This window comes from Pithys albifrons, chromosome 24 (assembly GCF_047495875.1).
Source record: "Pithys albifrons albifrons isolate INPA30051 chromosome 24, PitAlb_v1, whole genome shotgun sequence".
In the NCBI taxonomy this organism is placed as follows: Eukaryota; Metazoa; Chordata; class Aves; order Passeriformes; family Thamnophilidae; genus Pithys; species Pithys albifrons.
In genome coordinates this window covers 5,045,396-5,073,216 of record NC_092481.1, presented here as the reverse complement: position 1 = coordinate 5,073,216, position 27,821 = coordinate 5,045,396, and the positions used below count along the sequence as shown (strand labels likewise).

Below are 27,821 nucleotides of genomic sequence, written 5' to 3'. Positions count from 1 at the left end.
CAAATACACAAGGTTTGAAAAAATCAAACAGGGAGAGAATGGAACTATCAGGGTCCAGGGCTTTGAATACCAGTTAGAAGTGGGGAAGCAGGAGATGTTACAGCATAAAAGGTATAGTGGGTTTGGAATGACTTTTATTGAGCAGACATGAAGGGCTAAATGGGTTGTGCTATTTTTATAATCACCCAAAACACCTTCTAAAGCCAGGCAAGAGCTTTGGGTTTGAAACAGCTGTGCTCAGAGGATTTATTATCCTGGAATGTGCAACAAAGATTGGGCTTTACACAGCAACTTTAGGCAGTGTGGCATCAAAGCAGAGCATGGGGTGTAGCTTTGCTCCTATCTGAGTGCAGCAGGGAGGCACCAGGAAGAGGAGGAGCCTTGGATGTTGAGGATGCTTTGGTTCTCCTCAAGATCCCACTTCTTCCCTTTTCCATCTCCTGCTCTTTGATGCATTGGATGCTGTGACATCAGTCTGGCTTTGAAATATTTTCCTTCTTAGATGCAGAATTGAGTTAAAAAGAATACAGCTCTTTTCATTTATCAGCATCTGATAAGAGCATGATTCATCCTGCTAAACCATCTTGCTGGGAACTGTCACAGTCCATGAGGGCAGCCGAGATCCAGGAGGAATCTCTATTACAGGCAGGAGCTCTGTGCCTGCCACCAAGCCAATGCTGTGCTTCTTTTGCTCTCTGGGTATAACTACTGGTACACGGTAAATTAAAGTGTGACAAATGTTTGACATTTTCCACTTATTTCTATTCCTGGATTTTCTGCAATTAGATCACAGCTGAATTTCGTTCCTTATTCAGAGCTGCTCCCAAGCTCCCCCCTGATGCCTTCTGAACAGATTTATGCTATTCATTCCATCTCTCTGTATTCCATTTGCTCTATTCCATGCACACACATGAATGTAATCCCATCCATATCCCATTTCTAAGGTCCCTGTTGTCATGGTGTCTCACACCAGTGACACTAAAAACGGTTCCCTCACATGGTGGCTGCAGGGCAGAGGCTCCCAGGACAGCTCCTCACCAGAGTGTCAGGCCATTTCTCTCTGCTCAGAATGACCAGGAGAGAGAAAAAAATGGGGACAGAGCACAGGGCAAGACACCCTGTCTGATGGGAAAGTTGATTTAGAACAGAGCAAGCCAGGACAGAGATCCTGAAATTGAACAAATGGTTTGAATTAACAGAAATAGGAATTTACAGAACCTGTGAGACGTGGTTGAATTTTAAATTAAAACAGCTACAACAGCAGGTGGGTGCTGGGGAAGGAGCAGGGGCTGCTGCCCTACCTTGCTGCATCAGCGCTCCCATCCCGAACCAGAAGCTGTTGAGGAGGGTGAAGTTGTTCTCCACGATGTCTGACCCTGGGTTACAGGGATGAGCATCGTACCACTCGTATGGGCTGAACCTGAGGCGGCACAGGGAAAGAGAGAGCTCGTTAGTTGGGACATGGCAGGGCAAGATCCTAAAGGATTGGGAGGAAAAGGGCCTTAATGCCTCTGGTGCTGCTGTGCAGAGGAAAAGACAAATTCAGCCGAAGGCACCCACATGGCTTTAAGTCCTGTGTCTCAGAGAGAGCAGAATGACCTGGATGCCAAGTCCTCCTGAGGTGTCTCAGGTGGCTTCCCCAGAGCGTTTGGTCACTTTGAATCATCTCTGCAATGCTGTGCCCTGCAACAGCACCTGGAACTCGTGATGATGGATGGAGTGCAGACATGTGACCTCTCATATGTACCAGCTCCAAAATGTGGGAAAAACCAGCATTTCCAGATTGACTGAGGGGAGACACCGCAGTGATTCTGCTGTGGTGTCTGGAACAAGCAGTGGTATTCCAGGGGATTCTCCCACCAGTGCACATGGAGTGGGATTCACATCAGTGAGAAGTGGAAGTGTCCACTGTCCTGACAGGCAGGAATTCTGCTCAGTCAGGGCACCTGTAGAACAGTGGAATTTGGTGCAGGTTCATTGAGGATTGCTGCAACATTTGGCCCTGTAGCAGGCGGTGGGAGAAACTTATTCCCTGCAGGGATGTATTTCCATGGATGGCCCTATAGTTCTGGAGCAAACTCCAGGTAATTTCCTATGAACATCTCTGCAAATCCTGCCTAGGATTGGCAGGCAAGCACTGCTGGGAATGAGCTCATTTAGGCAGGATCTGGGGAGGATGCTCAACAGGAGAGACATTAATATTTTTAGAGCTGTTTATTTACATTTTCTGAGAGTCCCAAATTTTGCAGAGATTAAATTAAAAACATAATTGGTATAATTGCTTTTGAACCAGGCATTAATTATCATCTCTGCTTCCTTCTGGAATCCCTGGAGATTCACAACAGCCCCTTCTCAAAGCCCAGCCCACAGCCTGTATCAGGAGACATTTCCCTCTGTAATTCTCCGCCAGATGCGCCACCACCCAAGGAGACAGTTTGTGGCTCAATTCCAGGGGTGCCCTCACTCAGCCAGTTGGATGTGTTTGGAGAGAAGGGCCCCAGCTCACTGCCAGGTCCCTGCTGGCATTAAAACCTGCCCCTGGCACACATGAGAATGGAGCTGCTGTCCCCAGCAGGCAACCAGAGCAGGACCAAGCATGGGAGGGGTCTGTGGGATAGGCCATCCTGGGGGATGGACCAGGCACAGCACACGACTCTGATTGTGGTTTGGAAAGGTTCACCCTGGGCACAGCTGTCCCACTTTCTGCTTCTAATTTCCACATGCAAGGTACAGTTCAACAACCTCTCCTTTCCTTTGCAGTTTATCCCACCTCCCTGCTGTGGGGCCATCTCCCGTGCTGAGTTGGGGGTGTGGAACTAGAGGTTTTGCTCACTCAGACATTCGTGTTTGTTCATCCATGCCCTCTGCTTTTTAAATCAGAGATCAGCAAGGAAACAAGAATCAGGCTGAACTCAGACCCAGATTTACATGCTCCTTATTCCCTGTAACTTGCTATAAATCACACCAGAGGTGGAAAAGGGATGGTGCCTCAGCCCTTTAGTTGAATAAAGCCACAGTTCAGGAATTAGATTAAAACTTTCTTGGGTTGCCAATGAAAGACTATGAAACAGAAAGGGAATGGGTAAGATCAGTGAGCCTGGCAAGATGACACAGTGGAGAACTTCAAGGTCTCTGAGCAAAAACCTACTGGTGCTGCTCAAATGACAGAGAAATATTCAGAAATCTGCAAAGCAGTGACAGTCTCCAGTGCCTGAGAAGTGAAACCATTAGTGGAAGCAAGAGGTAATGAAGGAAGGAGGGAGAGGAGCTCATTCACCCTATGGAGCCAGAGCCACAATCAGTGGGGGAGCTCAGGATTCTCCATGGATGGTTTCTCTTGTCCACTGGTGCACACTGGACTCGGAGAAATGTTTCATCAAAGACTAGGATCTTTTTCCTGTGTCTTTTGGCCTTTTATGGCAGGGAAATGGGAGCATTTCAAAGAAGTTTTAAAGATCTATCTAACACACACTTTTGAGTCTAAATTGCATCTCCAGAGAAACTTCCTATGGATGACCCAGCCCTCACTGCAATTAGGATGGATATTAAACCCACCTGCCCCATTCTGCACCCAGAGGGGGTTGGCTGTCATTGAAAGGCTGTGTGAGCCTGAAAACAGGGGGCAGTTCAGGTCAGCCAGGGCACAGCCCACTCACAGAGTCCAGACACACCACCCCACACAGCCTTGGGAACAGAGAATGTTGATATTTCTTGGGGTCCAGGGGTTGGGAGCAAAGGCTCCATCAATAACAAAGAAAGACTGATTAAAAGGAGAAATGGATCAAATCCATCCTCTTCCTGCCTCTAAATAGTCCCTGAGTCAGTTCTAAGTGGCATTGACCAATGGTTATGGCATGAGCAGAGCACTCTGGTGCCTAGTTCAGAAGACTCATGACTATTTGACTGAGGCTTTCTTCTGAGAATTGAATTCTAGGGGCCTTGCTGGGGTCAAAAGCAGATATTGTTTCCATTACTTCTGAATGCAGTAAATATTTTCCCTGTGAGATCTCTTGCTTTCCACCTCTATGTGTAAAAAGATCATTTCTGCAGAACCTTAATTACCCTGAATACTTGGTGCTTTTTGAAAGAAAGGGAAGACAGAAGAAATGTTAGAAGCAAAATATGTGAAAAATAAACTGTAATTGCGATATTTCACATGTTGAACTTCAAACAAAAAATAGCCTGATAGAGAAAAATTGTAGGAGTATATTGCAATTGACGGGATGCAGGGAGATGCTGAGGCCAATTTCAGAACAAACACAGAAAAAAAGCCACAGTTCTCGAGGGTTTTGTCCCTCAACACCAGCCAGGAGCCAAGGCCAGGCAGAGCTACTGTGCTCAGATAGAGCATCTGGATGTCCCTGTTTGTGTAAAGGGTGTCCTGCACAGGGAGAGACAGCCAAGGGCTTTCTACCAGCTATCCCAGGACTTCTCCTTCTTGTAATTACCTTGGGTCCATTTTCCCAGATGAAAATCTTTTCCTGCTGAGAACATCTGGTTATCTCTGACACAAAGCAGAACCACTGAGGACCTCATCCTGCCCAGCTGGAGCCCCCTCAGTCTTCCCAGGGGTTTCAGCTGGGTAGCAGGGAGGGTTCTGAAGGCCCCACTGGTATAAATTCAACTGGAAATAATGCTAAATGAGTGTTTAACTGCAGACTGGGCTGGGGAATCTTCCCTAGACATGGGGTTTATGCAAAATATTCCATAGAGGGCTGTGCATGGCCAGGGAGGGCAACTGCTGACAGGAGGGGAAAGTGCCTTTGGTTTGAAAAGGTGGGACCATGGACTGAGAGAATCCTTGGACTGTGTCTCATCAAAGGCTCTGTGGAATTAACAACACATGCAAATAGATGCAAATTCTGCTTTTAAATATAGAGGATTTAAACATGCTAATTAGATGCATATTAATTTTGTAAACAGACACATTGTGTGATCCGTAGCAACGGCTTCTTCATTCTTTTGATATAGGGAAGGGTTTGTGGGAGCCTTGCTGGTGGAGGGATCAGAGAAAGGAGTGGAAAATGGTGAAGGAGATGGGAGCTCAGTGCTCAGGACTCAGGAGAAGCTGGGGAAGGGTGTGAGCAGTGACCAAACAGAGGATGAATAGAGAATTACACAGACCTGGAAAATTACGTGTTATATACTGGGGAGGTGCTGGTGAGATGGAAAGGCATTAAAATTTCCAAAATCTTGAAAGAAAGTGCATTTTAGAATTCTTTCAAACTGAAAGTGTGTGAAATCAAGCAGCCATGGGTGATCTCAGTGGTGACATGGGTTTGGTGCTGAGGGTCCCACTGAGGGACCAGTGTCCCCTTACCTGGCTATGACAAAAAGTACACAGCTGACTCCCAGATAGGCAAGGAGGATGTACATCCAGATGTCAGGAGAGAGAGGGTTGAGGAAGGAGAACACGCTGGGGTTGGTCCCGTTGGGCTTCCTGTACAGGATACTGACCCCCAGGGTCATGAAGGGCTTGGAGAAGTCGATGGCTTTCTCCCGGACGTGGGTGATGGTGAGAGGGGCCACGGCCAGGTCAGCTTTCTGTGAGCAGCACAGAGGGAGGGGACACAGCGAGAAAGAAAGGAGGAGTTAGAAAGTGAGGTGTTTCCATCTCCTTGGAGACACCCACAGCCCCCACACAGCAGAAATGGGCCAAAAACCTCCCAGAGTGCAGCCTTGGAGTTCCCCACTCCTGTTGCACTTGAGGGATATGTTCATTGTGAAATACAGATGTTGGGTGTAGGATGTGTGCTGTGAAATACAGATCTTGGGTGTATGATGCTCACTGTGAAATACAGCTGTTGGGTGTATGATTTTCACGGTGAAATACAGTCCAGTCAAAGGGAGATGTTACAGCCTCTGCAGCTTTTCTAAACTGGTCAGAAAAATTAGATTTTACAGAGTGACAAAGTGTCCGTGACCCTCACTGAGCTGCTCCTCACTGCAGAACTCTACAACAGTGAGTAGGCTGTGTGTAAACTCTGCTATTGGCAGCAATGGTTTGTTGTTGTCCTTCCTTTCATGCTGCTGCGAGAGGAGGAGGGTGTGGAGAAAGGTTGCTCTGGATGAAGCTGCAGGGAGCAATACTGTGGCAGCATGAGGTAAAAAGTTCAATTTCTTTCCTCTCAGTCACTTCATGATACAATTTGAGAGGCTCAGTCTCAGGCAGGAATGCTCAGTGACTGCCAGGTGGAAGGGAGGGATGAGGGAGGGCTGGATGGAGGGGTTCAGCCTCACACAGTCCCCTACATCCATTCTCCATGTGTGGGGCTATGAGCCAGTCCAAGGAAATGCTTCTTCATGATGGACTCTCCAGCCCACGAGGAATTTCAGCCGACCTTATTCTTCACCCTGACCCCTTGTATGGATTGTGTTTCTTTCCATTATTTCTGTGATTTAGTAATTTCTGTGCTAATTCAGCAAGCGACCACATACACCCTCTTGGTTAAGAGCTGTGTTCATTCCTCTCACAAAACATTCCCCCAGATTCTTCAAAAAGCCACAAGAAAATATGTCCAAGGCTTCCTCAATGTCACCCGCCTTGCTTGGGCTTTGCAAATCACTCTTTGGGATTGTGGACTTCCGAGGAAATGCAGACAGATAAATTATAGCTCTAAAGTTGAGCAGAACCTCCCCCCATGCCAGGAGCCTGTGCAAGATTTATTTAACATCTGGTTCTGAAAATTAAAATTCTAAATTACCCATGAGTGATAATTATCTAGAGATATAGTGGATTTGTCATTACTCACAAACTTTAAATCAATATTAGCTGGAACATGCTTCGCTCCTGCAGGAACTGGGGGTTCACTGCAGGAACTGGAGCAGATCCCTGGCCTGTGCTGGCAGGGAAGGTCAGGTTAATGGTCTCATTTGACCTTGCAAATCTGTGATGAAAGTCAGAAGAGTCTCTACATAAGCTTTTGTCCATTACACGTTTGTGCTTGTGTGAGAAAGGGATCCCCTCTCCAATGAGAATGGTCTCAGAGGTTCTGAACAGAAGAGCTTTAGGAATTCTGTAGCAAGGGTAAAAATTATGTATTTTGTTCTAACATGGTTCTCCAGTTGTGCCCTTGTTCATTCTCCTTCCTTCTCACTTTCTAAATGGAAATATGTTTTTAAATCAGCTTGGTACAGAAACAGCCCATTTCAGTCACTGGCACTTGTCAAAACTTAGGGAAAATGTGAACAATATTTTCTCAGTGAGCCCATTGTGCCAGCTGTGGCTGTGATGACATGGATAGAAGCTGAAGGATGGTGCACTTGGAAGTGGAGGGGCAGTGGTGGCTGCCCAGCCTGAGTTAAGAATGTTCTGCATCCTCCAGACCATCCTGGCACGTTTGGAGCTCGGCTGCTTCCCCCATCTCACAGCACACCTGGGAATTTTGGCTTAGTGCTCCCCACAGTCACAAGGCAGAAATGGCAAAAGGAATGCAGCATTTTCCCTCTTCCATCACTTCTGTGTGGGTGTCCTGACTCACCAGGGAAAAGCGAAGATGTTGGAAGGATTTGGCACCATGTTTTTCTGAAGGAGGGAACAAACGAGCAGTTTTGTGGTCAGAGCTCGCTGGCGACGGCTGGGCTGAAGGATCCTCAGCCAAATTTGTCAAAATGATACAGTGAGCTAAAGAACAGCCTGGAGTTTGTGCTTTGCCACAGAAAATGAAGAGAAAGAAATGTGTATGGATGCCCAGGGATTCAACTGCTTTTAGCACAGAAGTAAAATTTTACTGTGTCATTCCAGCAGTTCCTGAGATGTGCTCCCAGCCCACGTCCTTGCAGGGAATGTCACATGCAAGCAGGATAGAGTACAGATTTGGGAGCCCAGGCTGGGCTATGCCCTAGGCAATCAGAAGCAGGGCAGGGCTGCACTTCCATATCCTTTTTATCAATGCAGATCTTTCTGAAGGTGGCCTCTAATTAAAGGTTTGCTGACGGAGAGGATCTAAATCAAACCCACCAAGGGTGAAGCTTTGATTTGTCGTGCTCTGACATTCCAAACTGGGCAGTCAATTACCAGACTCTGGCTGCTTCCTTCACTCAGCCCTGACTCTTGTGCTGTTGCACAGGCAGGTGGATTTTATTAAAAAATGAGGAATTAGAGCAAGTGCCAGTGGCTTAAAAGCCCTTGTCCAGCAAAGCCACTTAAGCCCATGCCTCTGTTTTACTGGAGCTCTCATGTCTTCCAAGCCTTGTGCATGTTTTTAAGTGTTCTGTTGAATTCAGGCCAAAAAGATTAATTTTGCCAAGGCAGCTACACACCAAATGCAGACACTTCTCCAACACACCTCGAAGGGTTTGGATCTCCTCATTCACTCACTTACAGCATTTTCACTTGGCTGGAACCGCTGCGGGTTCACCGGCCGTTCAGCACAGGGATGTTCATATTTGCTGCAGAGATATTTGGCCTTTATCAGAAGATGCCAAGTCTTATCTCCAAGTTCTCAGCTATGATGGGGATGTGCCCTGTGGGTCAGAAGAGCTCTCGCACAGCCATGGTCACGGGTGGTGGCTGGTCATGGCAGAGTCCAACAGCATAAGCACCAAGACAAATATTTATTCAAGAAAATAAGCTGCCTCTGTGCTTATTTTGCCAATCTGTGTTAGGTATTTACATAAACTAATCATGTGTGTGTTGCCTGAGAGACAGAAATAGTGTGTGTTTTACTGATTTAATTGTTATCCAGGTGTCTGTCTGGCAGCATCGACACAGTCCTCCCTCAGTCTCTCTTGCCACTGCCAGTGCTGAGGCTTCTGTGTCAGGTCCCACCTCTGTCTCCTCCCTGCTCTGCTTGCTTGGCTGCCGTGCCTGCTCCTGCTCCCTGTCCCCACGGTCTGCTGGGCTCACACTTGCATCTCCCTTCTCCTTTCCTTCCAGCAGAGCAGCCCCAGTGTCCTTGGCACAGACATCCCAGGACACTGGGGTTAAAGAGGATGGGTTCTCCTGCAGCCCATGGCTCAGAGATGAGGGGCTGCTGCTGAGGCAGGTGTGGGAATGCTCTGTGAGAGCCCTGAGCTTGCCCAGGGACAGGGGAACACTCACTGGGAGCAGTGATGCTCGAGGGAAGCAGGGTTAGCATCAACTGTCTGACTCCAGCTCTTAATGGCTGCTCTGGCAATCTCAGTCCTAATTTAGACATAATTTTTGTCATTGAATTTATTCAATATCAGTGGCGAATTAAGAACAGATGTCAGCAGGGAAAACCTTGCTGTGAGCTGAAGAGGAGGAATGAGAGCCATAAAGTCCTGTTTGGGCTCTTGTAATCTTCACTTTAAGGAAGTTCTTCAAAGCTGCAGCTGCCATTAATTGTACCTGAGGGATGCAAAGGCTGGAGGATACCAGTGAGAATGGCCATAATGCAAGAGACAAGCCCTATCCTAGGCATTCCTAGCAGGTGGACCAGCCAGGGAGGGGCAGACAGGTCCAGAGATACCTGTGGAGACACACAGAGAACTCGGAGCTCCCAATATCCACTTCAGTGCTTCCATCACCTGGATCCCTGAGTAGGACCCAATTATGAATCTCCCCAATTAATGATCTTAGCACAAAATGAAAAGCTGGTCTGCAGTGTCTAATTAAGACGCGGAGGATGCTTCATCCAATGAAATTGTTTTTTCCCTACTCCTGGCTCAGGGGCTTCCAAACAAAGCACGGCTCATGACACTTTTAGATAAACATCCACCAGTACAGGAGCATTAATGGGAAGCTGGCAATGTGGTGCAATATATATTTCTGCCAGAATCTACTGTCAATAAATGTCCACTTATTTTGAAAGTGTTAAATCAACCATCAGGAATTGTCCCTAAGGATGGATATTGCATCTCCTCTACACTGGCAGGGATTTCCATTAGAAACCCTTGTATTTTCCACACCTGTTTTATTCCCACCTGAAGTTTCAGATTGAATGGCAAATTGATGTGCACTGTCTGAGCAGAAGACAAGTTTTATTTGTGAACAAGTTTGTGCAAAATGTCCAGAACAACTCATTCTGCTGTTTTTATGGGATCCTGCCCACAAACAATAGGGAAGATTTGCAGGCATTGCTTTGCCAGACAACTGGAATTTATAAATCAGAACGGATGGGCCACAGTGTGCAGTGAAGCTTTGCTTGTATCAGTAATAATTTCTATGAATAAACATCAATAGCAGCTCCCTTTTGCTGAAAGGAGGAGGTTTGGCAGTCGTCAAGTTCTCTGTTTGTTATGGATAAAGGACTCAGGAGCCTCTCTACTTCACCTGGGTGCCCCAGATCTTCCTGAATACTCGAGTTCAGCTCTCATGGCCCTTCTGATGAAGGCTCCTCTGCAGGAATGGCCAGAGAGGTGACAATAAACAGCAGATTGGTGAGGAGAGAGGTTAGTTCTCCAGGGAAATGGGCTGAACTCCCTCAAAACAAGGACTTTTTGTGCTGAGGACGAGTAGCAGATGAAAGGCAGCAGGGCAGGACTGTTGCATTCAGCCACACGAGGCACCTGGCAGACAGGGTCGTGCTGTGCCTGCTCTGATTGCTGTTGCTTTTCCTGTTTATGCTTAAGGCCAGACTAGAAACGCAGGGATTTTACAAAGGATCATAGCCCAAGGCATCGCTGCCTGTGGCCAGGCATGTCTGGATCAGAGAGGAGAAGGGAGGGAGTGCTGCGTGACTGCATCAGCTGTGAGCGTTCATGGTGTAAACACCTGTCCTGGCACGTGCTGTGATTTACCCTTTCAGTGATGGCACCTTAGTTGTTCAGACACTGCCCTCGTACTCCCTCTCTGGGCTAACAGCCCTCAGCTCCACTCAGATGCATCTCCCAGCCCAGCAAAGGCCATCGCAAGGGACCGGCTGCCCTTTGCTTTTCCCATCTCCTCCAAATTTCAGCCTCAGATCAGACTACTCCTGGCCTACAGAATTTGCTGCTCCCATGGTTCCCAGACCTTCTGAGCAACAACAATCACCATTTTAGCCTCTCACTTCACCCCCTGCTCTCCACAGGCCATTCTGTGATCCCACACCAGCTCAGCCCACCTGAATCCCACCAGTCCTGGGGGCTCTAGCACAGACTTCATCCTGGCCTGAGTGTTTGGAACTCACAACATCCTACCTGCTTTATGCTCCCACCTGAATGATCCCAATTTGTTTATGAGAAGGAGACACTGAGGGAAGGCAGCCCAGATATCCCTATCTCGGTGTGGGCAGCTCTGTTTTTATCACCACAACTCTATTTGAGTTCTGTTTCCAACACTTTTCCTCCTGGATGTGAAATAAGCTTAAACTTGCCCATTGCAATGTCCATGGGTCGTTTCTTTCTCCACACTATGGGAAGATGCTGCTGAGGAAGTTCCATCTGGTTGCAATTTCACTTTTTAAAGCTTTACATAAACATTGATACAAAAAACAATGACAGGCAGGTAAGGGAACTGATGGCTTCATGTGGGGCCTGGGCAGTGTCTTCAGTCATTGTAGACATACATCAGCCTCACTGGACAGAGCGCTGAGCTCTACCTCAGTGTCATAGTACAACTTGCAAGAAGAGAGGATTTGGTCCTTTATTGCTGCCATGTGTTAATTTGCTTCTTAAATAGTTCTCCAATAAATACCACAATGCAGGTTGACCATGAATTTTGTGTTAGTCAATGAGGCTGTTCTCAAAACCTTCTTCTTGTCTGCCTCATTTGGCTGACCTCAGCTCTGGGAATGGCTGAAGCCTCCCAAGGGCCCTGTGGCATCTTGCAGGACACTGGAAATGACATGGTTTGGGCTAAATGACCATCTGGTTGCTATTCCCTGTATCTTATTTCCTATTTTGAAGAGATTTTCTCCTTCCAAGCCCTGCACTGCAGACTATGCAGTGAGAGCCCTAGTCCCTGCTCCCAGCAGTGGGTGTGGGGTGCCAGGAGCTGTGCCCCGGGGGCCTCTGCCAAGGGGCACAGCAAGCACTCAGCGTCGGTTCCGATCTGTGTCACACACATCACTCGGAGCGGCAAAGCCCCAGTCCCTTCCACTGGGACACTGTCACTTGTCAAACTAGGCAAGGCTGTTGTGTAAGAGGCTATAAAATCTGTATTTTCAGCTGCATGGAGTTTTCCAGAAGCAAAGCCACCAGGGCAGGTTTGCACAGCTGGTGGTGTATTCCCCCATGAGACAGTGTCCTGCTCCCTGGGGCTGTCCTTGCACGCCCTTGCCGCGCTCCTGCTCTCCGGGCGAGCCACCAAGGACTGCAGTGCCCATCGCAAACTGATTAAGCGTCACTTTGTCCCTATAAGGGACATAATCATTATCATCTGCATTTTACAGATGGAGGAAGCATTGCACAGAAGCAACTTGTCCAATGTCATTTAGGGCAGATGAGGCAGACACGAAGCCCAGCCCAGCTCCCAAGCCAGCCCCAGCTCGTCTCTCTGTGAGGCTCTGCCACTGCAGTGACTCACCCAGCAAACACATTCCTCCTCCATGGACTGGGAGAGCATCACAGGATGGGGGATTATTTTTGTGTTGCTTAGGGCATGGGCTCAGAATGTAACCAGGACCTGGAGAGGTGGCCCAAGGCCTGCCCCACTTGAGCAGGATATAGATATTCAGGAGGAGAGCACTGTGTTATAGCCCTTGCCCTGCCCGTACTGCTGCCTGTGCTGTATAGAGCAGAGAGGAATTTTGTCTTCAGCTTTTCTTCCAGAGACCTTCTCTGGGAATCAGATATTCATAAAAACAGCAGCTTTCCTCACCTCCCTAACTGGACTCCTGGGATCACAGGATGTGGTGGAGGCAATATATCTAATTAGGAAACTGAGCAACCTCTGGCCATGAGTGGCAGTTTCAGCCTTGGTGACGTTTTGGTGGCTGCAGGAGTGAAGCTGCCTCTGCAGGTTCCCTGGTGTTTAATGGGCTTTTGGAAGTGGCCATGGAAGAAGCAGCACAGCTGCTGTGTGGCAGAGGGAGCTCTGTGTCCCAGGAGACTTTAGAAAATAAGTTGCTTTTATAGAAAATAAAAAATTAAAGTGCCCAGCGTACACCTGCTCCTGCACTCAGGATACCTTCTCTGGATTGGGCTGGGCTGTGTCTGGGACATTGCCTGGCCCATGTTTGTCCTCAGGAGCCGCAGAGCCCATTTCTGTGCTGTGAGAATGGCCATTTTCAAGGATTCCGAGTGAATATTTGTAAGAGCCAGACACACAGATGCTTTTCTGACAACTCCTGTGACACAGAGCCAGGCAGAGTCAGGAGTCAGTGAGCAGTGGTGCCCATCCCACCCCAACCAGCCAGCCCTGGGGACAGCCTGGCAAAGCCAACCCTCGGCAGCCACACACGGGCCTCACTCACGTGGTCGATGAGCTCCTTGATCATGCCATTCCACTGCCCCTTCTCATCCTGCGCCCCGTATTTCCCATCCTCCACCAGCCGTATCTCGTAGGAGAAGCCCAGGATGATGGCCAGCTCCTTCAGGAGGTCGATGCAGTAGCCCTCGAAGCGATCATTCCCAAACAGGGCTGTGTCAGACTTACGGAACATGACAAAGGGCTCCTCCTGCACAAAAGGCAAAAAGTCCCCATTCAGGGTCAGCTGGAAGCAGAGCCATCCCCATGGGTCAGCCCAAACTGCCAGGCACTGGCTCTTTGGACAGGGCGGGCACCGTGACATGTTAGGAATAAATTAACTTTGCACAGCACATCAGCTAATTAGCAACCTTGTTTACCCCACAAAATTTAATTTTGTCTCTCGGAGCAGCCAACTGTTTTCCATTTGGTAGGATTTCAGGGAGAAAAATAACCATTTCATGCTCTGAAAATGAAGTGTTAGAAACAGTAAAAGAGGGGGAGGACAAACTCACCCCTGAGTCCGGCACCCAGGAGCTGCTGTACGCTGCAGTGAGCAGGGAGCTGGTGGGTGAAATTCAGGGTGAGGGAGCTGTGCATGTCTGGGGGCCACCCCAAAGTATCTCCTGTTCAGCTCGTGTTCCTCTGTGCTGGCACTACCTGATGGACACGGGGTCATGCTGCTTCCCCGGGAAACTTTGTGCCATCTGCTGCAGTTATAGCTGCCCTGGGAAGGCTGGGAGTGCCTGAACCACAGCAGAGCTGAGCACCAGCACAGGGGAGACAACTAATGCAGTGACCTACAGGTCCCTCTCCTCTAGCAGGGACAGGTGAAGTCACCTAGTGAAGTCCAAAACCCTTTGGTGACTCTCAGGCTTGGGCAGCCACTGAGGACGAAGGACACTGGGGAGCCTGAGGGAAAAATGTGTGGAGGACAGATGGAAATGGGAAAAGATGGTGGGCAGCAGGCAAGGGCTGGAAGGCAAGGGGAGGGTGAGGCATCTACAGCAGCAAGTCTGTGGCTCAAATTGTGGGTGTCTGCAGTGCTCCTGTCCTTGCCGCAGGGTGGCCAGCAATGGGAGGGCTCATGCTCTGCTCTGGTGACCATCCCCTGTCGTTCAGGGATGGGGGTCTTGAAGAGGTGGGTGGGGAGGTCTGGAGCCCTGGTTAGAGCCCTGCTTTGGTACCCAGTTTGGTGGGTCATGGGCATCCTGCCTGAGGTGTGTTCCAAGGAGAGAGCTCAGGGCCCAGAGCAGGGCTGTGACAGCCTGGAGACCAGCAGTGCTCATCACCTGCCCACCTGCCAGCCCCCACCTCTGCCTTGGGACCTGTGTACCCATGGAGGGGACAGGGGGGCCGGCTTGGCCCCGCATCAGGGTTAGGAGGGGACGTGGGAGTGCATGAAGCCTCATTTGCAGAGTTCTAAAGCCCGACTGATCTCATCACGCCCATGGAGTTTAGCTTGGCACGCGCAGCTCAATTCAGTCTTGCTCTCCCCCGCCACCTCCTCGGCTTTCTGCTCTGGAATTAGTGCTTTGTTTGGGAATCAGCTGAATCTATGGATCCTGATATAAATACACCGGCTCCAGAGCAGTCATAAAGCACTATTAATTTTGGGAAGCGCTGTAGGGATTACATACATATTTAACAGCCGAAGCACTGAACATTAGGACGCCACTCGCTTCAGTAATGTATCTCCAGGTCTCAAACATTTCCTAGGGGGTAATTCTGAACTCTGTGAACCACTTATTCACGGACTATTTCACAATTTATTACTGAAAATGGCCAGACATCCAATTCACAAGCTCTCTCGGTTTGCTAATCGATTTCTCAGTGAAGGTGCCCTCAATTTCGTAACTTCACAGTTCCCATATTGCTTGGGGAGAGCGGCACTGGCTGCTGGGGTAATATTTCTCTTCCAACAAGTCACTGCAATATGAGCAAAAGGGGAAAAAATAACCTTTCATGCTTTTCCTTTTAAAGGCTCCTCCTATGGCTTTTCTCCCATCATTTACAGCAGTGCAGAAGTATAAAGGGGTGTTGCAAATGCAAATAACATTTAGGGTTGTACTTTACCTTTTAGACTCTAGCATATGAAATGCAATTACTGCAGAACTCAGGTCTAAGCACATTCCCTCCTCCTGCAGGCACAGAGATCACAAGATGGCTGGGGCTCTGCGGTGGATACCCCATGGCACATGCCCAGGCCCACTGAGTGGCACAATTAACGGGAACTGGTATCACCCCATGCCTTATGTAATTTGTACGTGCTTGCAGAGCACAAGATGGAAATGCTGCCTGAAAAAAGCATGTCAAAGGCAGATGGCTGACAGTCCCCTCCTGGCTCCATCATTGTGCATTATGCCACAGCCTTTGAGGTACAGTGAGTACCACAGTCCAGGCCCAGACATTTCCACAGCCATAGAAGTGTTTCATTGGAACAAATGCCATGTGGTGGATGGGAAGTTTGTTAGGAGGAGTGGCTGATTTGCAAGGAAAGCTGCAGCAGCATCTGTCTTTGTCTCTGCTTCCACTCTGCTAACCCCTTACTGAGGGACACAATACCTCTGGTTTCAGCCCTTTCTCTGCCCTGGACCAGGTGTTCTCTTTGTTCTCTTTCTCTGTTTCTCTCTGGGTACTCTCAGTCCCATTCCTTTTATGGTACAAATCCCCACTTTATCAGATCATATCCTTTTGGGAAGGGAAGGACATCACAAGGGATCACACTGCTCTGGACTGGGAAATGTATCCCAAGCTGGCTCTCTTCTGTCTGTACCTTTATGTTCTCTGAAAACATGGAACATAAAAGGGCCAGAAAATTCCCCTAGGAAAGCCCATAACGCAGGCCCAGCTTTGGGCAGGTTGGCCAAGGCCCAATGTGTTTTGTTGCTTCCTGGTGACAAAACCACAAACCTGCCCTGTGAAAGAGCCATGCAGGAACCAATGGCACTAGTCATAATTCATTAGCTAGTCAATAAAACCTCATTGTGATCTGATGCCTGCTGTCACATCCAATAGTGAGCGGGAGAAAAAAATGCAGCGCGAACGTTGGGAGTGGAGGAGACCTGTACAGCACCACGGGGAGCTGGAAAATAGTATCATCCCTCCCTGCTGCAGCAGGATGTGCTTAGGAGGGGGACAGACTCACAGCTGAACCAGCAGCTCTGGTTGCTTTTGGTGTTTTGTTCCATCCCAAGATCATCCCTAAACACGCCAACCTGAGGTGGGGAGTGCCAATTGGCTGAGTGTTGTGCCTGCCTGGGGGTTGGGTACATAGTGACATGGGGCTGTTCTGGGGCTCAGCAAGCCCCTCACACCCTCTGACATGCAGGGAGTGGGGCAATATGCTTGGGACAGGGGAAGTGGAGGAGCTCAGCTGAGACAAAGGGGATGGGGGATATGGCTGGATGGCTGAAATGGAGTAGCTTAGCCAAGACCAGCATCCATGGTTCCTGCTGGCCCATGCTGGCCTTGCTGGCCACCACATGTGGGTTGGGAGCCTTCTCAGGACTGTCAGCACCAGGGATGCTGTGGGTCACCTCAGTTCAGGGACAGGGCATTGCTGTGCCTGGCTGAGCCCAGTCCTGTGCAGGGCCTCTGCCATAGATCTGGAAGTTCCACAGATCTGGAAGTTCCACAGATCTGTGCTGGGGTGGTGAGAGTTTTCAGAGATATCAGATGTCCCTGAGATGTGTGGGGGGAGGACAAAGACAGGCTTGCAGTCTCCTACCAGCACCGTGGTGACAATCAGGGATCTGTTGCTCAGCGAGTCCGTGACGTTTGGCCCTCGTCCTTTGGAGATTTCTGTGATGTTCAAACCATCGGAAGGGCTCCATGCTCCGACCTGAAACAGAGCAAACCAATGCATGAACCCCCTCCTCGCATTCCTCAGCCCCTTCCTTGCATTCCTTGCTTGCTCTCAGCATTCTACTGGCCTGGAGAAAGGAGCTTCCTTCTTTTATCCACAGTAAACAGCAACAAAGCTGGAATTACCATCTTGTATCACCGAAGAGAATCAACCCTTCAGCTGCAGCTCACTCCGGTGGCACTTGTTCCATAGTCCCTGCACTGCTGCCATTGCAGGTGGATGGAAGAAGACCATGGAGACTGGAATTTAGGGGCTGAATGAATGAACAATTTGCAAGGGCATCACACAGAGCAACAGTCAAACTGCACTAAAGAGTCAAATCAGGGCAAGGATAAAGCACAACAAAAGGAAAACAACCACAAATCTGAGGCCATTTTCCTTCTTTTCTATTTCCCCATAAATTTGCTTTGGTGGGGAGGATTAAAAATGACTCAAACAGCTCTGCAGATCCCTGTAAGGAAGCATTCCTGCCCTCTGTACCATCTGTGGACATTTCTAACACATCCCTTGTCAGAGCCCTGGGGAAGTCCTTTGGTCCTGGCAGCAAACCTGGAGGAGGGGTTTGCAGCAGCCCTGCCCAGGCATGGCACAGGCACACCAGCTTCATTTCAGGTGCTCTGTTTTGCTCAAGCTGTCAAATTTAATAAATTATTAGACTTCGAAGCAGTCTATTGATCCAAAAATTGCAAAACATGTCTCTATTTAAGAGAAGTCATCTGGGCAATGCTAAGCCTGTTAACCTGATCTCTGCAGTGCAGGGGAGGCTTTGGGACAAACTTTGAAGACAGGAGTGGCTAAAGGACTGTGACGGGGAGATAAAATGTCAGGAAAGCTGGAGGAATGTGGGATTGCTGCCAGCAAACAGAGCAAGGTGGCCACAGATCCAAACTGACAGCAAGAAAAAACCAAACCCCACTTGGAAATGGGAACAGAATGATCCATCTGTAGGGTCAAACTGCGAGGTGGGACTCGGAGAGAAGCCAAAGGCAGCCAGCTCAAACCACCGGGGAGCCAGCAGTTTCCCATCTTTTATTTATCACTGTTTTTAAGATTCTTCAGGCTCTTCAGCAGTCCAAGGGGAGAACTTGGTTTTACTGCATCCCCAAAAAGAGACTTTGTAATGAGCAATGCTGCTTGGCAAAAAAAAAAAAGGTGTCATAAATTCTAGAAGAGTTTCCATGAACTTTGTGAAAGCTTTTAAATATTTCAGGTAGAACCGAAGCAATCCCCCATCTCTGCCTTGGATCACACAACAGCTGCAATGTCAAAAAATTATTATTGTGAATGGGAAAGGAGAAGCAAGTCCAAGAGGCCCCAGATTGCTGCACTGCAGCCCCAGCCACCTCTGCCTTGCTATGTTTTCTTTAAGGAAATTAAATACATGGCAATTAAGACTGAATTAATCAGTTTAAAATATTAAAACAGGGAAGAAAGAGGAAAAAAGTGCATTAAGAGAACTGTGCAAGTCAGATAGTGAAACTACATGTAATTAGGTTTCGTTAATACTCCTGTAATCCCTGGAACATCCAGGAGGTATGAGGATCAGGGGTTCTATCCTAAAGCTCAACAAACATAAGCTGTGATACATAATGCACAATCCGGGTGGGATTTGTTTGTGGTTTGGTGTTTTGTTAGTTCAGATTAACTATTGACTGAATCCCGGCTTCAACAGAGATTTGACATCGATACTTTAAAACCCTTCTGGAGCTGACACGAAGCTTTCAGAAAAATAATAGTGGGAACTGTGAAATCTCTGAATTATTGGAGACAAAAGCTGACAGGGTGTGCAGGGGACGTGTCGAGGTTTGGCGGCTTCCAGTGGGCTTGATGTGACACAGAACTGCAATAAATCCAGCTGGTGCCAGCTGGGCTCCAGCAGTCTGAGAGGTGTTGGTTTGACAGGTGATATTGTGCCTGTGCTTAAACATTTGGATTCACATGGTACCAAATACCAGCATGTTTTCTATTACTCGGCCAACAGAGCTCTCCAGAGCGTCCGTGCTGCTGGACTTTGAAAAGGCTTGTTGTTATTTTTGGTTTAGACTCCAGAAACAAAATAGTTTGTAAAAAAACAAGGCTACAAAGATCAGGTCTTATGAGACGGTGGCATCTTCCCCTGCTCTCTCCTGCCTCCTTTCTTAACCGCAGCGAAACTGAAGGTCACTGGGTTGATTTGAAATGTTTTCTTTATTCTGTGTTTGACACCAAAACCTCCCCGTCCGGAGAGGGCTGTGGTGTCCTTGAGCTGTGTTACGTGAGGCACGGAGCTGCTGCTGTGGTGGGAAAGTGTGGCAGCGATTCATTTCAAAGCCAAGGAGGAACAAACCATGAGGAGGGGGATGGGGCACAGGCTGGTGGGTCCCCAGGACCCTCACAGTGCAGGATCTGTCCCCTCCAAATTCACAGCTGCCTCCAGCCCTAGGGCTTCCTCCCTATGCTGAGTGATTAATTCCCTGCAAAAGTCACCTGTGCTCATGGTCCACGTGCTGCACAGTTAATTGAAAACCCTCCCTGCTCCAGGCCAGGTGTCCTGTGGGCACAGAACCTGTCACTGCCCAGGGGTGACAGGCCCAGCACCGGCCCCGGCTGCCAGAGGCACCTTGTACCTGTTGGAAAGCAGACTCTGCTCTAGAAAGTGCCTTGCTGCCCTGCCAACTTCATCCTGTACAGGTGCAAGACACCTGTAGCAGAACTGGGACACAGAGTCTCTCACAGAGGGGTCAGAATCATAGAATTCCTTGGAAACCATAGTCCCCTGTGCTCCAGCCACTCACTGCTCTCTTTGTCTTCAACCAATTGATCTCACCTTGAAACCTGTGTTCTAAGGACTTTAAGGTTTTGCATGTTGCCTTTTTATTTCCTCCTTTTTTTTTCTAAGTACTTGAAGAAAAGCAAATGAAATCCTCAGGAACACCCAGGATCAGATTTGCACATCAGCACAGTATTTCTGTGCCCAGAGGAGATTTGCTCTTACTTGGAGGATCCAAGGCTGCAGCTCTCATGCCCTTGGACCTCATCACTGCCACAGCCAGCCAGGCAAAACCATATTTTGCTGTTTTCCTTGTTGCCCCTTAGGTAATAAACAAAAATACTCCCTGCTTCCTCCTGTGAAATCCAGACTGTAATAAGCCAGTGCCATTCCCAAGCCTTGGGGAATTTCTTAGTGGGAAATCACACCAGATGATGCTCCCTGGAGCTGTGGCCTCCCTGGGGAAGGACCAAGGGTTTGTGAACCAAGCCAGCAAGAGGGAGTGGGACAGGAGATATTCCTGCCTGGCCTGGGCAAGGAGGGGTTAATGGATGCTCAAAAAGTTTCTTCTGCCTCCCTTATCCCAGGAAAGTGCCACAAGCACTTCTGCAATCTGTAATCCCACGCTCTGGCTTCGGGGTGAGTGAGTCATGGTTGAGGCATGGAAAAGGATCTGAGAAATCCCACAAAGTGAATATCCTTTTATATAAACCCCAGAAACCTGGAATCAATACAACACCAACTATTTCTCCGTTGCTTGAGCACCAGGGTTTAGCCTCAAATACATGCAGATAAGACAAACCCTGCCTACCTTTTCGAGTCCGTCTTCTTTGAGGCTGATGATATCCAAATCAAAATCTGTCCGTAAACCACTGGTTTTATTAAAGACAATTCGTCCTGTTAATCCTTCCCATTGGGCCTGTGGAAGGGAGAAAAAGTAGCAGGGCTGTTACTTGGTATCATAAATAATCTTTTGCCCTCCACTGTATGTTCTTTTAATTAGTCCTTATGCTGGATCTTTCTCCCTAAAGAGCCTGATTAATTAATAATCCCCCTATCACTGCTCAGACTGCAGACAGAGCTGGAGATTTTCTTAACTCTCTTACAGTCCTTGCTACAATTTCTGTTCGCACCTTTTGTGTTCACCAGCTGTTGCAAGACGTGATGACTCAGTAGAAAACGACTAGTATTTATCAGGGCATCCTTGTGGCTGTGTTTATCCTTGTAGTGCTGATAAATGCCGGCAGCAGGGAGCCAGGCATGGGACAGCTCCGGTCGAGTTCAGAAATGATTTCTTTGTGCACGAACCTGCTGGTGCTTCCAAGGCGTGGGGAAGCTCAAATGGCCTGAACGCTTCCCTCCATCCTTCCAGATGGAAAGTGGAGCAGGAGAGGCCAAGAACCTGTCCATGCAAGCAGGCTCTGTGGTTTGGAAACAGGCACAGGAGTCTGGGGGCGGGTGCTACCGGAGTACTCAGTTCAGTTTTTGGCAGCATAAGGATGGGGCAGGTGCCCACAGGGGCTGGAGACACCCTGTTCCTCGAGATTTACAATGCTGGGCTGGCCTGCACAGCCTGGTCTGACTAAATTGGGTTTAACCGAAATTATTCTGGGATTTGTTTCTTTTCCACTGTACACTTTGCAGAACCCTCAGAATGAATCTGTCTCATTTAGGAGGAGGGAGAGTCCCAGTACCAAGTGCTCTGTGTTAGCAGAGTGGGAGCTGAGGGACAGCAAGGTGTCCAGTGCCTGTGCTGGCCAGGGCAATGCTGGATATGCTGTAGCACCATCTCGGGGAAGATGCTCCTGCAGGAATGCCAGGCTGCTGCCACGGTTTGCTGCTCTGCAATCGCATCCCCAGCTGAGCCTCGGGCTCTCCCTCCTGTGCAGCTCCATGTGCTCCTCTCCCTGGGAAACGTGTTTCCTTTATGGGTGGGGGAGCTTGAAATACCCCAGTGTGATCAAGGTGGCATAATGCATTCTCGGGGGGAATGACTGGCATGTCTCCCAGTAAATACGCTCCTCTGGCTCTCCCTCATTAATTCCTGAGCAGCAGTGACAGCCTGCTCCCAGCCTCTCCACCCTGGAGTCCTGGGAAGGCTCGTGTTTGCTCACTTGGGCGTGCAGGTGGTTTGCCTGTGGGACGCGCAGCCTGCGGAGCCCCCCGGGAGCCAGGGAAAACACGGAATGTTCGATGTGCCCGACGGGAGCAAACACAGCTGCGTGCGGAGCCCTGCAGCTCCCTCGGGGCTGCGATGGGATAACCGGGGGGAGCCCAGTCCGGGGGGATGCGCCTTCCTCCGCACTGCTCTGCCTTCCCAGGAGTTTGGAGAGAGCGATTCCTGCGTGGTTTGGTTGCAGCAGGGAGGAAGCTGATCCCTGCAACGGGCTGACACGGTGCCAGAGAGGAAAACAACAGGCAGGCACTGGAGTGTGAGGAGCAGGGTGATTTGCAAAAGGAGCCAACCAAACAAATTATTTACACTCTGTATTGGCAGCCAGCTGGAGTGATGCTCTGCAGAAGGGAACAAAGCATGGAAAAGGAGAGAGATAGAGAGAGGAGAGATTTCCTCCTCAGTGTCTATTAAGAGAAAAGTTCATTCTCTCTGCAATGGGAATTGTTCTCCTATTCTCCTCCCTTAGATTTGTGTGCTCCATGTACAGCTCCATCAGTGCCATGATGGGCACAATCTCACTGATGGCTCCGCTGGAATCAGCAGGTGACACAGCAGCACAGACCATAGTAGTAATTAAAAATGTCCTCTACTCTTCTGTTTGAGAACTTTAGGGGATTTTATACCCAAAATTCAAATGTGGCCCAGTCACGTACTCTACATGGCAGCCAGTTCCATGACTCACCATGGGAAGAGACACAGTCACAGAAGTTTAAAAAGCCCTTGAGGTAAATAGGGGGTTTATCACAAAGAGTGCTCTGTCAGGGTTTGCAGTGTCTCTCTGCAGCTCTGCCTTTGTTCTGCCTTAGGTGAGGGCTTGTTTTTGCAGATGGAGTAAAACCCAGGTGTGGGTGCAGGGGTGTGTGCTGGGGGCTCAGTGGGAGGGCTGGTTCCCTGTGCACGTCCCTGTGCTGTGCTCCCTTGGAGAGTGCTCTGCTCCTGACACCCTGCTCTGAGCCAGCTCGTGGCCTTAAGCCAGATGGAAACAAACAATTACATGGGCTGAACAGAGAAATGGTAATGACTGAGATCAGAGAGGGAGCAAAGCTGCCCCCTTGGTCCCTGGCCCCTCACTTGCTGAACCCCCTTCCCTGCCAGTGCTGCTCCCCAGCACATGAGCAGGGATGTACCATGCTGCCAGCTCAGCCCTGGGGTTCAGAGGCACTGAATGCCCTTCATGGACCCCAAAAATGCTTCAGGAGAAGGCAAATGTCTCAATAAGGAACAGCTTTGGACAGAGTGGTGTGGCTGCTTCAAGAGGCCAGGGAGAGACATAGTGACACATGGAAGGTTTCAGCTCCTTGGGAATGTTTTCCTGTGGCTGCATGGATGTTATTTTGAAGGTAAATACAATTTTATCTTTCTGGGTGCACTTGGCAACCTGGTGTGTGTCTGTGCTTCCATCCAGTTGTACCTGCCTGGGCAGGAGGATGTTTTCAAACCCTGGACCTGCCAAACTTCCTCTGCCTGCCCCTGCACTGGCACCCACCAGCCGTGCTGCTCCTGCCATGGAGGCTCTGCATTAGTGGGAATAATTCTGGTCACAAATCAGGGTTTTACCTCCTTTATGAAGTTCATGAAGCGGCCGCCGAACCTCCAGGCCTTGTGGCGGTGGCACTGCAGGGAGTTCACGGTCATCTGCGGGGCGCGCTGGTAGCACACGGACACCACGTGCACCGCGTCATACAACAGGGCAGCGTCTGTCTAAAGGGAAGGGAACAGTATGGGTGGCCATAGTGGTCCCCGAGCAAGGAGGCATTCAGGGGGTCCTTAAGGTGTCGTAGGAGAAGGTGGAACCCTCCCTGAGTTAACCCCTGCCAGCACCCACAGACCTCAGGGTTTCTCCATCTATGTCCCACCAACCATCCCTTGGCTCTTCAGACCAAAAAATTGTAATTCTGTCTAAAATCAGTGATTTTAGCAGTGTCATTTGTCTGTGAGATATTCTAGTTGTTTCTTGCACATTTCCTGCTGTGGTGTCAAACAGGGAGGCAGTGATTTCTAAATGTAGAAGATAGTAACAGAGTTTTCCTATTGAGTCTGTTTTGTCTGAGTGCAAAAAAAAAAAACCTGTTGAGAACATATTTGCCACACTATTTTATACGTGGGAAAATAAGAAACAGAAATGTTAAATGGCTTGTTCATGGGCACAGAATTTTTCAAAAATGACCCAGACTGTCACCAAAATCAGGACCTCATGAATTTGTAACATATTTCAGCATTTCAGTGATTTGAACTAGGGAGATTTTTTTTTCTTCCATATAATGTGATGGTTTTAGATTCAATTTGAGATGCCCCATCTCACCTCCAAACACTGATCAAGAGAATTGGATTTATTTTTCACTCCAGTGTGGTAAGACCTCCTAGTGAAAATACATTATTTGCTAGCTTCACAGAGCCACAAAACAGATGCGAGTGTAGCAGCATCGCAATAAACCACAATAAACCAAAATAATATAGCAAATAACTGAGCAAACATCTAACAGGATGTAGTCATGGAGAAAATCCTCCAGTGCTGGCAGACATCCCTGTGACCTTCCCTTCCCTCATCACCCGAGCATGAAGAGCAGGAGCCTGACCTGCCTCTGTGGGTGGGTGTGGACCACAACAGGAGCAGGTTTTGTGAATTTGGGGCTGAGGAAGAGCAGGGTCAAGAATATGTCCAAACAATTTCATGGTGAATTACAAATGGTAATGCCCAGCTGAGTCCAGGGCCACACTGCATGGACATCTGGTAAACACAAATCAAAGGCAGGCTCCCTCTGAGGAAGCAAACAGGGACTGGGAGGGGAGGTGGCAATAGGGGACCCAGCCCTACTGCAGGCAGCAGAGGGATCAGCTGTGGACAGGAACAGCAGGAGGCTGTGAGAGAATGGAGGAATCTCCTCTAACAACAAAAGGAACAGGAGGAATCTGAGAAGCCTTTTCAAGGTGAAAGTCTGTGAGGCTTTGCCACTTGCAGGGCTGGTTCTGGCAGATCTAAAGGGAGAGGGAAGGAGGGAGCCAGTCAGCAATTCCGGGGGTCGGAGACAGCCTTGCAGGGAAGACAGATGGGCGAGCAGGTGCTGTACCTTGCGAGCAGTAACTCAGCAGAGCAGAGCTGCCATCAGACCCTAAAAGGAGTCATCAAAACTGCAGCACAGCCTATCTCCGGGCATTGCTTTGGTGCTCTGTCCCTGCATCAACCTCATTGAGTTGCTGTGTGCTGTGCTCTCACCCTGTTCTGCTGCTCCTGGGGGCTGCAGGGAGGTGATGGCAGCTGGAGCCCCTTGGGACAGGCCCTGGCTACCTCCTTCCTCTGGTGGCAAATCTGATGGCAGCTAGGGCTGAGCAGGAGTGTTAGCACAGCAGTGGGCCTCAGGCTTCTCTGTCAAACTCACTGCTTTGATGGAGAGTTATTACAGAATGCAAGAAACTACCTCAGGGCAGATACCTGGGATGAGTTGTTACTGGTACAAGAGCCAACAAAAGTAACATTTAGGTCTTAACAGTGTCCCTGCCTTTCTTACCACCCTCCTCTGCTTCCCAGCCCACCCTGTGCCCTGTTTGAACTTCCCGTACCATCATCACACCATCGAGCAGCCCCAGCTCTGCCTTGGGTGCCGACTGCAGTCGCTCCATGGACCACTTCTCGATGATGGAGGACACATGTGGGTTCTCCACGTTGAGGATCCGGAAGCCGGTCAGATTCACCCCAGAGTAGCGATATGGTTCTAGGTCTAATGCATAAAGATCCTTAAAAGAGAGAAACTGGTTTAAACATTTTGTTTAGCTTTGTTTTGAGTTTTTTCGTGTTGGTTCATGTCTGTGTTTGGAGTGAGACAGCAGAGCCCACAGAAGGTGGGAGGGAAGACATATCCCTCAGGAATTCAGAGGATTGTGCCGTCTGTTGCCAGCAGTCGCTGCTTGCAAGAGGCTTGAAGGTGTTGGTGGAATTTGGGTGCTGTATGTGCAGGTTCCCCCACACACAGCAGAAGGGAACTCCTACCAAAGAGCCAAAGAACTAACTCTCTGCATGAAAAAGGCAACTGAATTGTGGGGAGAAAACCAGGATTACTGCCTGTGACCCTGAAAAAAAGAGACTTGCGACCCAAGGAGGGAAAACAAGGCAGAGCTCCTGTATCTGAAGCTCCCAGGGGCCTTTCCACGAAGGATTTGCTGGGAGTGCTGAAGCCCACGGGGTGCTGAGGATGACAGAGCCACTCTGAATGCGGAACACCAATTTGCAGACTATCAAAGAGGAACTTAGACGCATTTCTTGACATTCTGACCAGCCTACACAGTCTGCAGATGAATGAGGGTGCCCTTTATACGATGTAAAAAGCCCAGAGCCAGGCAGTGCTCAGCTCTGCTGGCTGCTGGCCCATGAGCATCTCTTGGCAGGGCAGTGAGGGGCACTGGGCAACCAATGGGGACACTGGAGTGGGGGGGCACTGCTGTGGTGCGGCTCTGGATTCTGCACACATCTGCTTATCAGCTTCAGTTCAGGGATTAACTTCAGTGCTCAGGAACTAGTCTGAGTAGTTTGGGGTTGCACAGCATGGCAGGAGCGTGTAGAGCTGATCTGCTCCCCAAACCCAGGCAGTTCACCCAAGGGGGTGAGTGAGTTAGTGTGGTGGAGACAGCAGTCAGGAGGTGGCTTCATTAATGGGAACAATTTGTAGGATGGGACATACTTAATCAGGGCTTATCCTGAACAATTTCTGCAAGTGTTTAGTGGTAGTAAAAATGTGGGGAGGTGGGAAGGCAACAGCACTGTCTTCTGTGGCAGAGCATGGGGGCAAATATGGGACCGACGTTCATTGCTCTCACAGAGGCTTATAGAAAGAGGTTAAATACAGCATGAGATGCTGTGGCTGTTGCTGTGCTGTGTGATGGGGCTGTGCTGTGGCTGTTGCTGTGCTTTGTAATGGAGCTGTGCGCTGTGAGGGGACTGCACTCTGTGATGGGACTGTGTTGGTGGGACACAGCCATGCTGTGGGGCCACCCAGCCAGAGCATCCATCAGCAGTGAGCTCTTCCATGCCCACGGGGGGCTGGAAAAGTCCCACATGCACTGCCCTAAGCAAAGCAGAACAACAGCAGCACTTGACAGCAACTGAGACTTCATTCTCTGTGGGGGAGTGAGGATTCTTACGCCTGTTTTGCTTTAATAAGCTTTGGGGGTTTGATCCTTACTGTAAGCCTGGCCCTGCTTCTTCAGCCCCAGGGCTCACTGCTGATGGATGCAGTGCTCAAATCTGCAGGTGCAGCAGGGACCAAGTCATTAATCACCCCACAACAGAGGTCAGGGCTTGGGTGTTTGGTGGTTTTTTTTCCCCCTGAAAAATTGCAATTCAAACCTGCATGTTCTATTAAAGGGCACAGTGAAAACCAGGCCACTGTGGTGACTTTTACATGACTTAGGGTAGCTAAGGGCAAATACAGTAATTTGACCTCAGACAGGTGCTCATGTCATGTGGCTGTGAGGGGGGACAACTTTCCTGTATCTGACCATAGACCTATTTTTTCAAGGTTCATAACTTTTAATCAGAAACTTCAGTTTGTATTCTTGAAATTGTTGTGGGTAAATAATTGCAAAAGCCAATCCTTTCCCTCTCAGAACATGACTGTATGTGACAAATCTGATCCCCCAAGCTCCAGACCCTGTGGTCTCCCTTGTCCAGCTGTCAGACCACCAGCCCTGGCCAACTCTTCGATCCTACTGATATTTTGGGTGCCCTCCCTGCCCTACTGCT

The 27,821-nt window shown here is 49.1% G+C and overlaps 1 protein-coding gene across 1 annotated transcript in view; it reads right to left on the bottom strand.

Moving 5' to 3' along the window:
- The window catches only part of GRIK3 (glutamate ionotropic receptor kainate type subunit 3), a 93,617-nt gene that overhangs the window by 8,276 nt on the left and 57,520 nt on the right, over nt 1-27,821 (bottom strand). The window contains exons 6-12 of the mRNA XM_071576997.1: nt 25,646-25,819; nt 23,645-23,788; nt 20,723-20,830; nt 17,025-17,138; nt 13,302-13,505; nt 5,321-5,544; nt 1,302-1,420 (exon numbers count right to left, since the gene is read on the bottom strand). Of these exons, the coding sequence (XP_071433098.1) occupies nt 1,302-1,420; nt 5,321-5,544; nt 13,302-13,505; nt 17,025-17,138; nt 20,723-20,830; nt 23,645-23,788; nt 25,646-25,819 (1,087 nt within the window). The remainder of the gene's footprint in view (nt 1-1,301; nt 1,421-5,320; nt 5,545-13,301; nt 13,506-17,024; nt 17,139-20,722; nt 20,831-23,644; nt 23,789-25,645; nt 25,820-27,821) is intronic.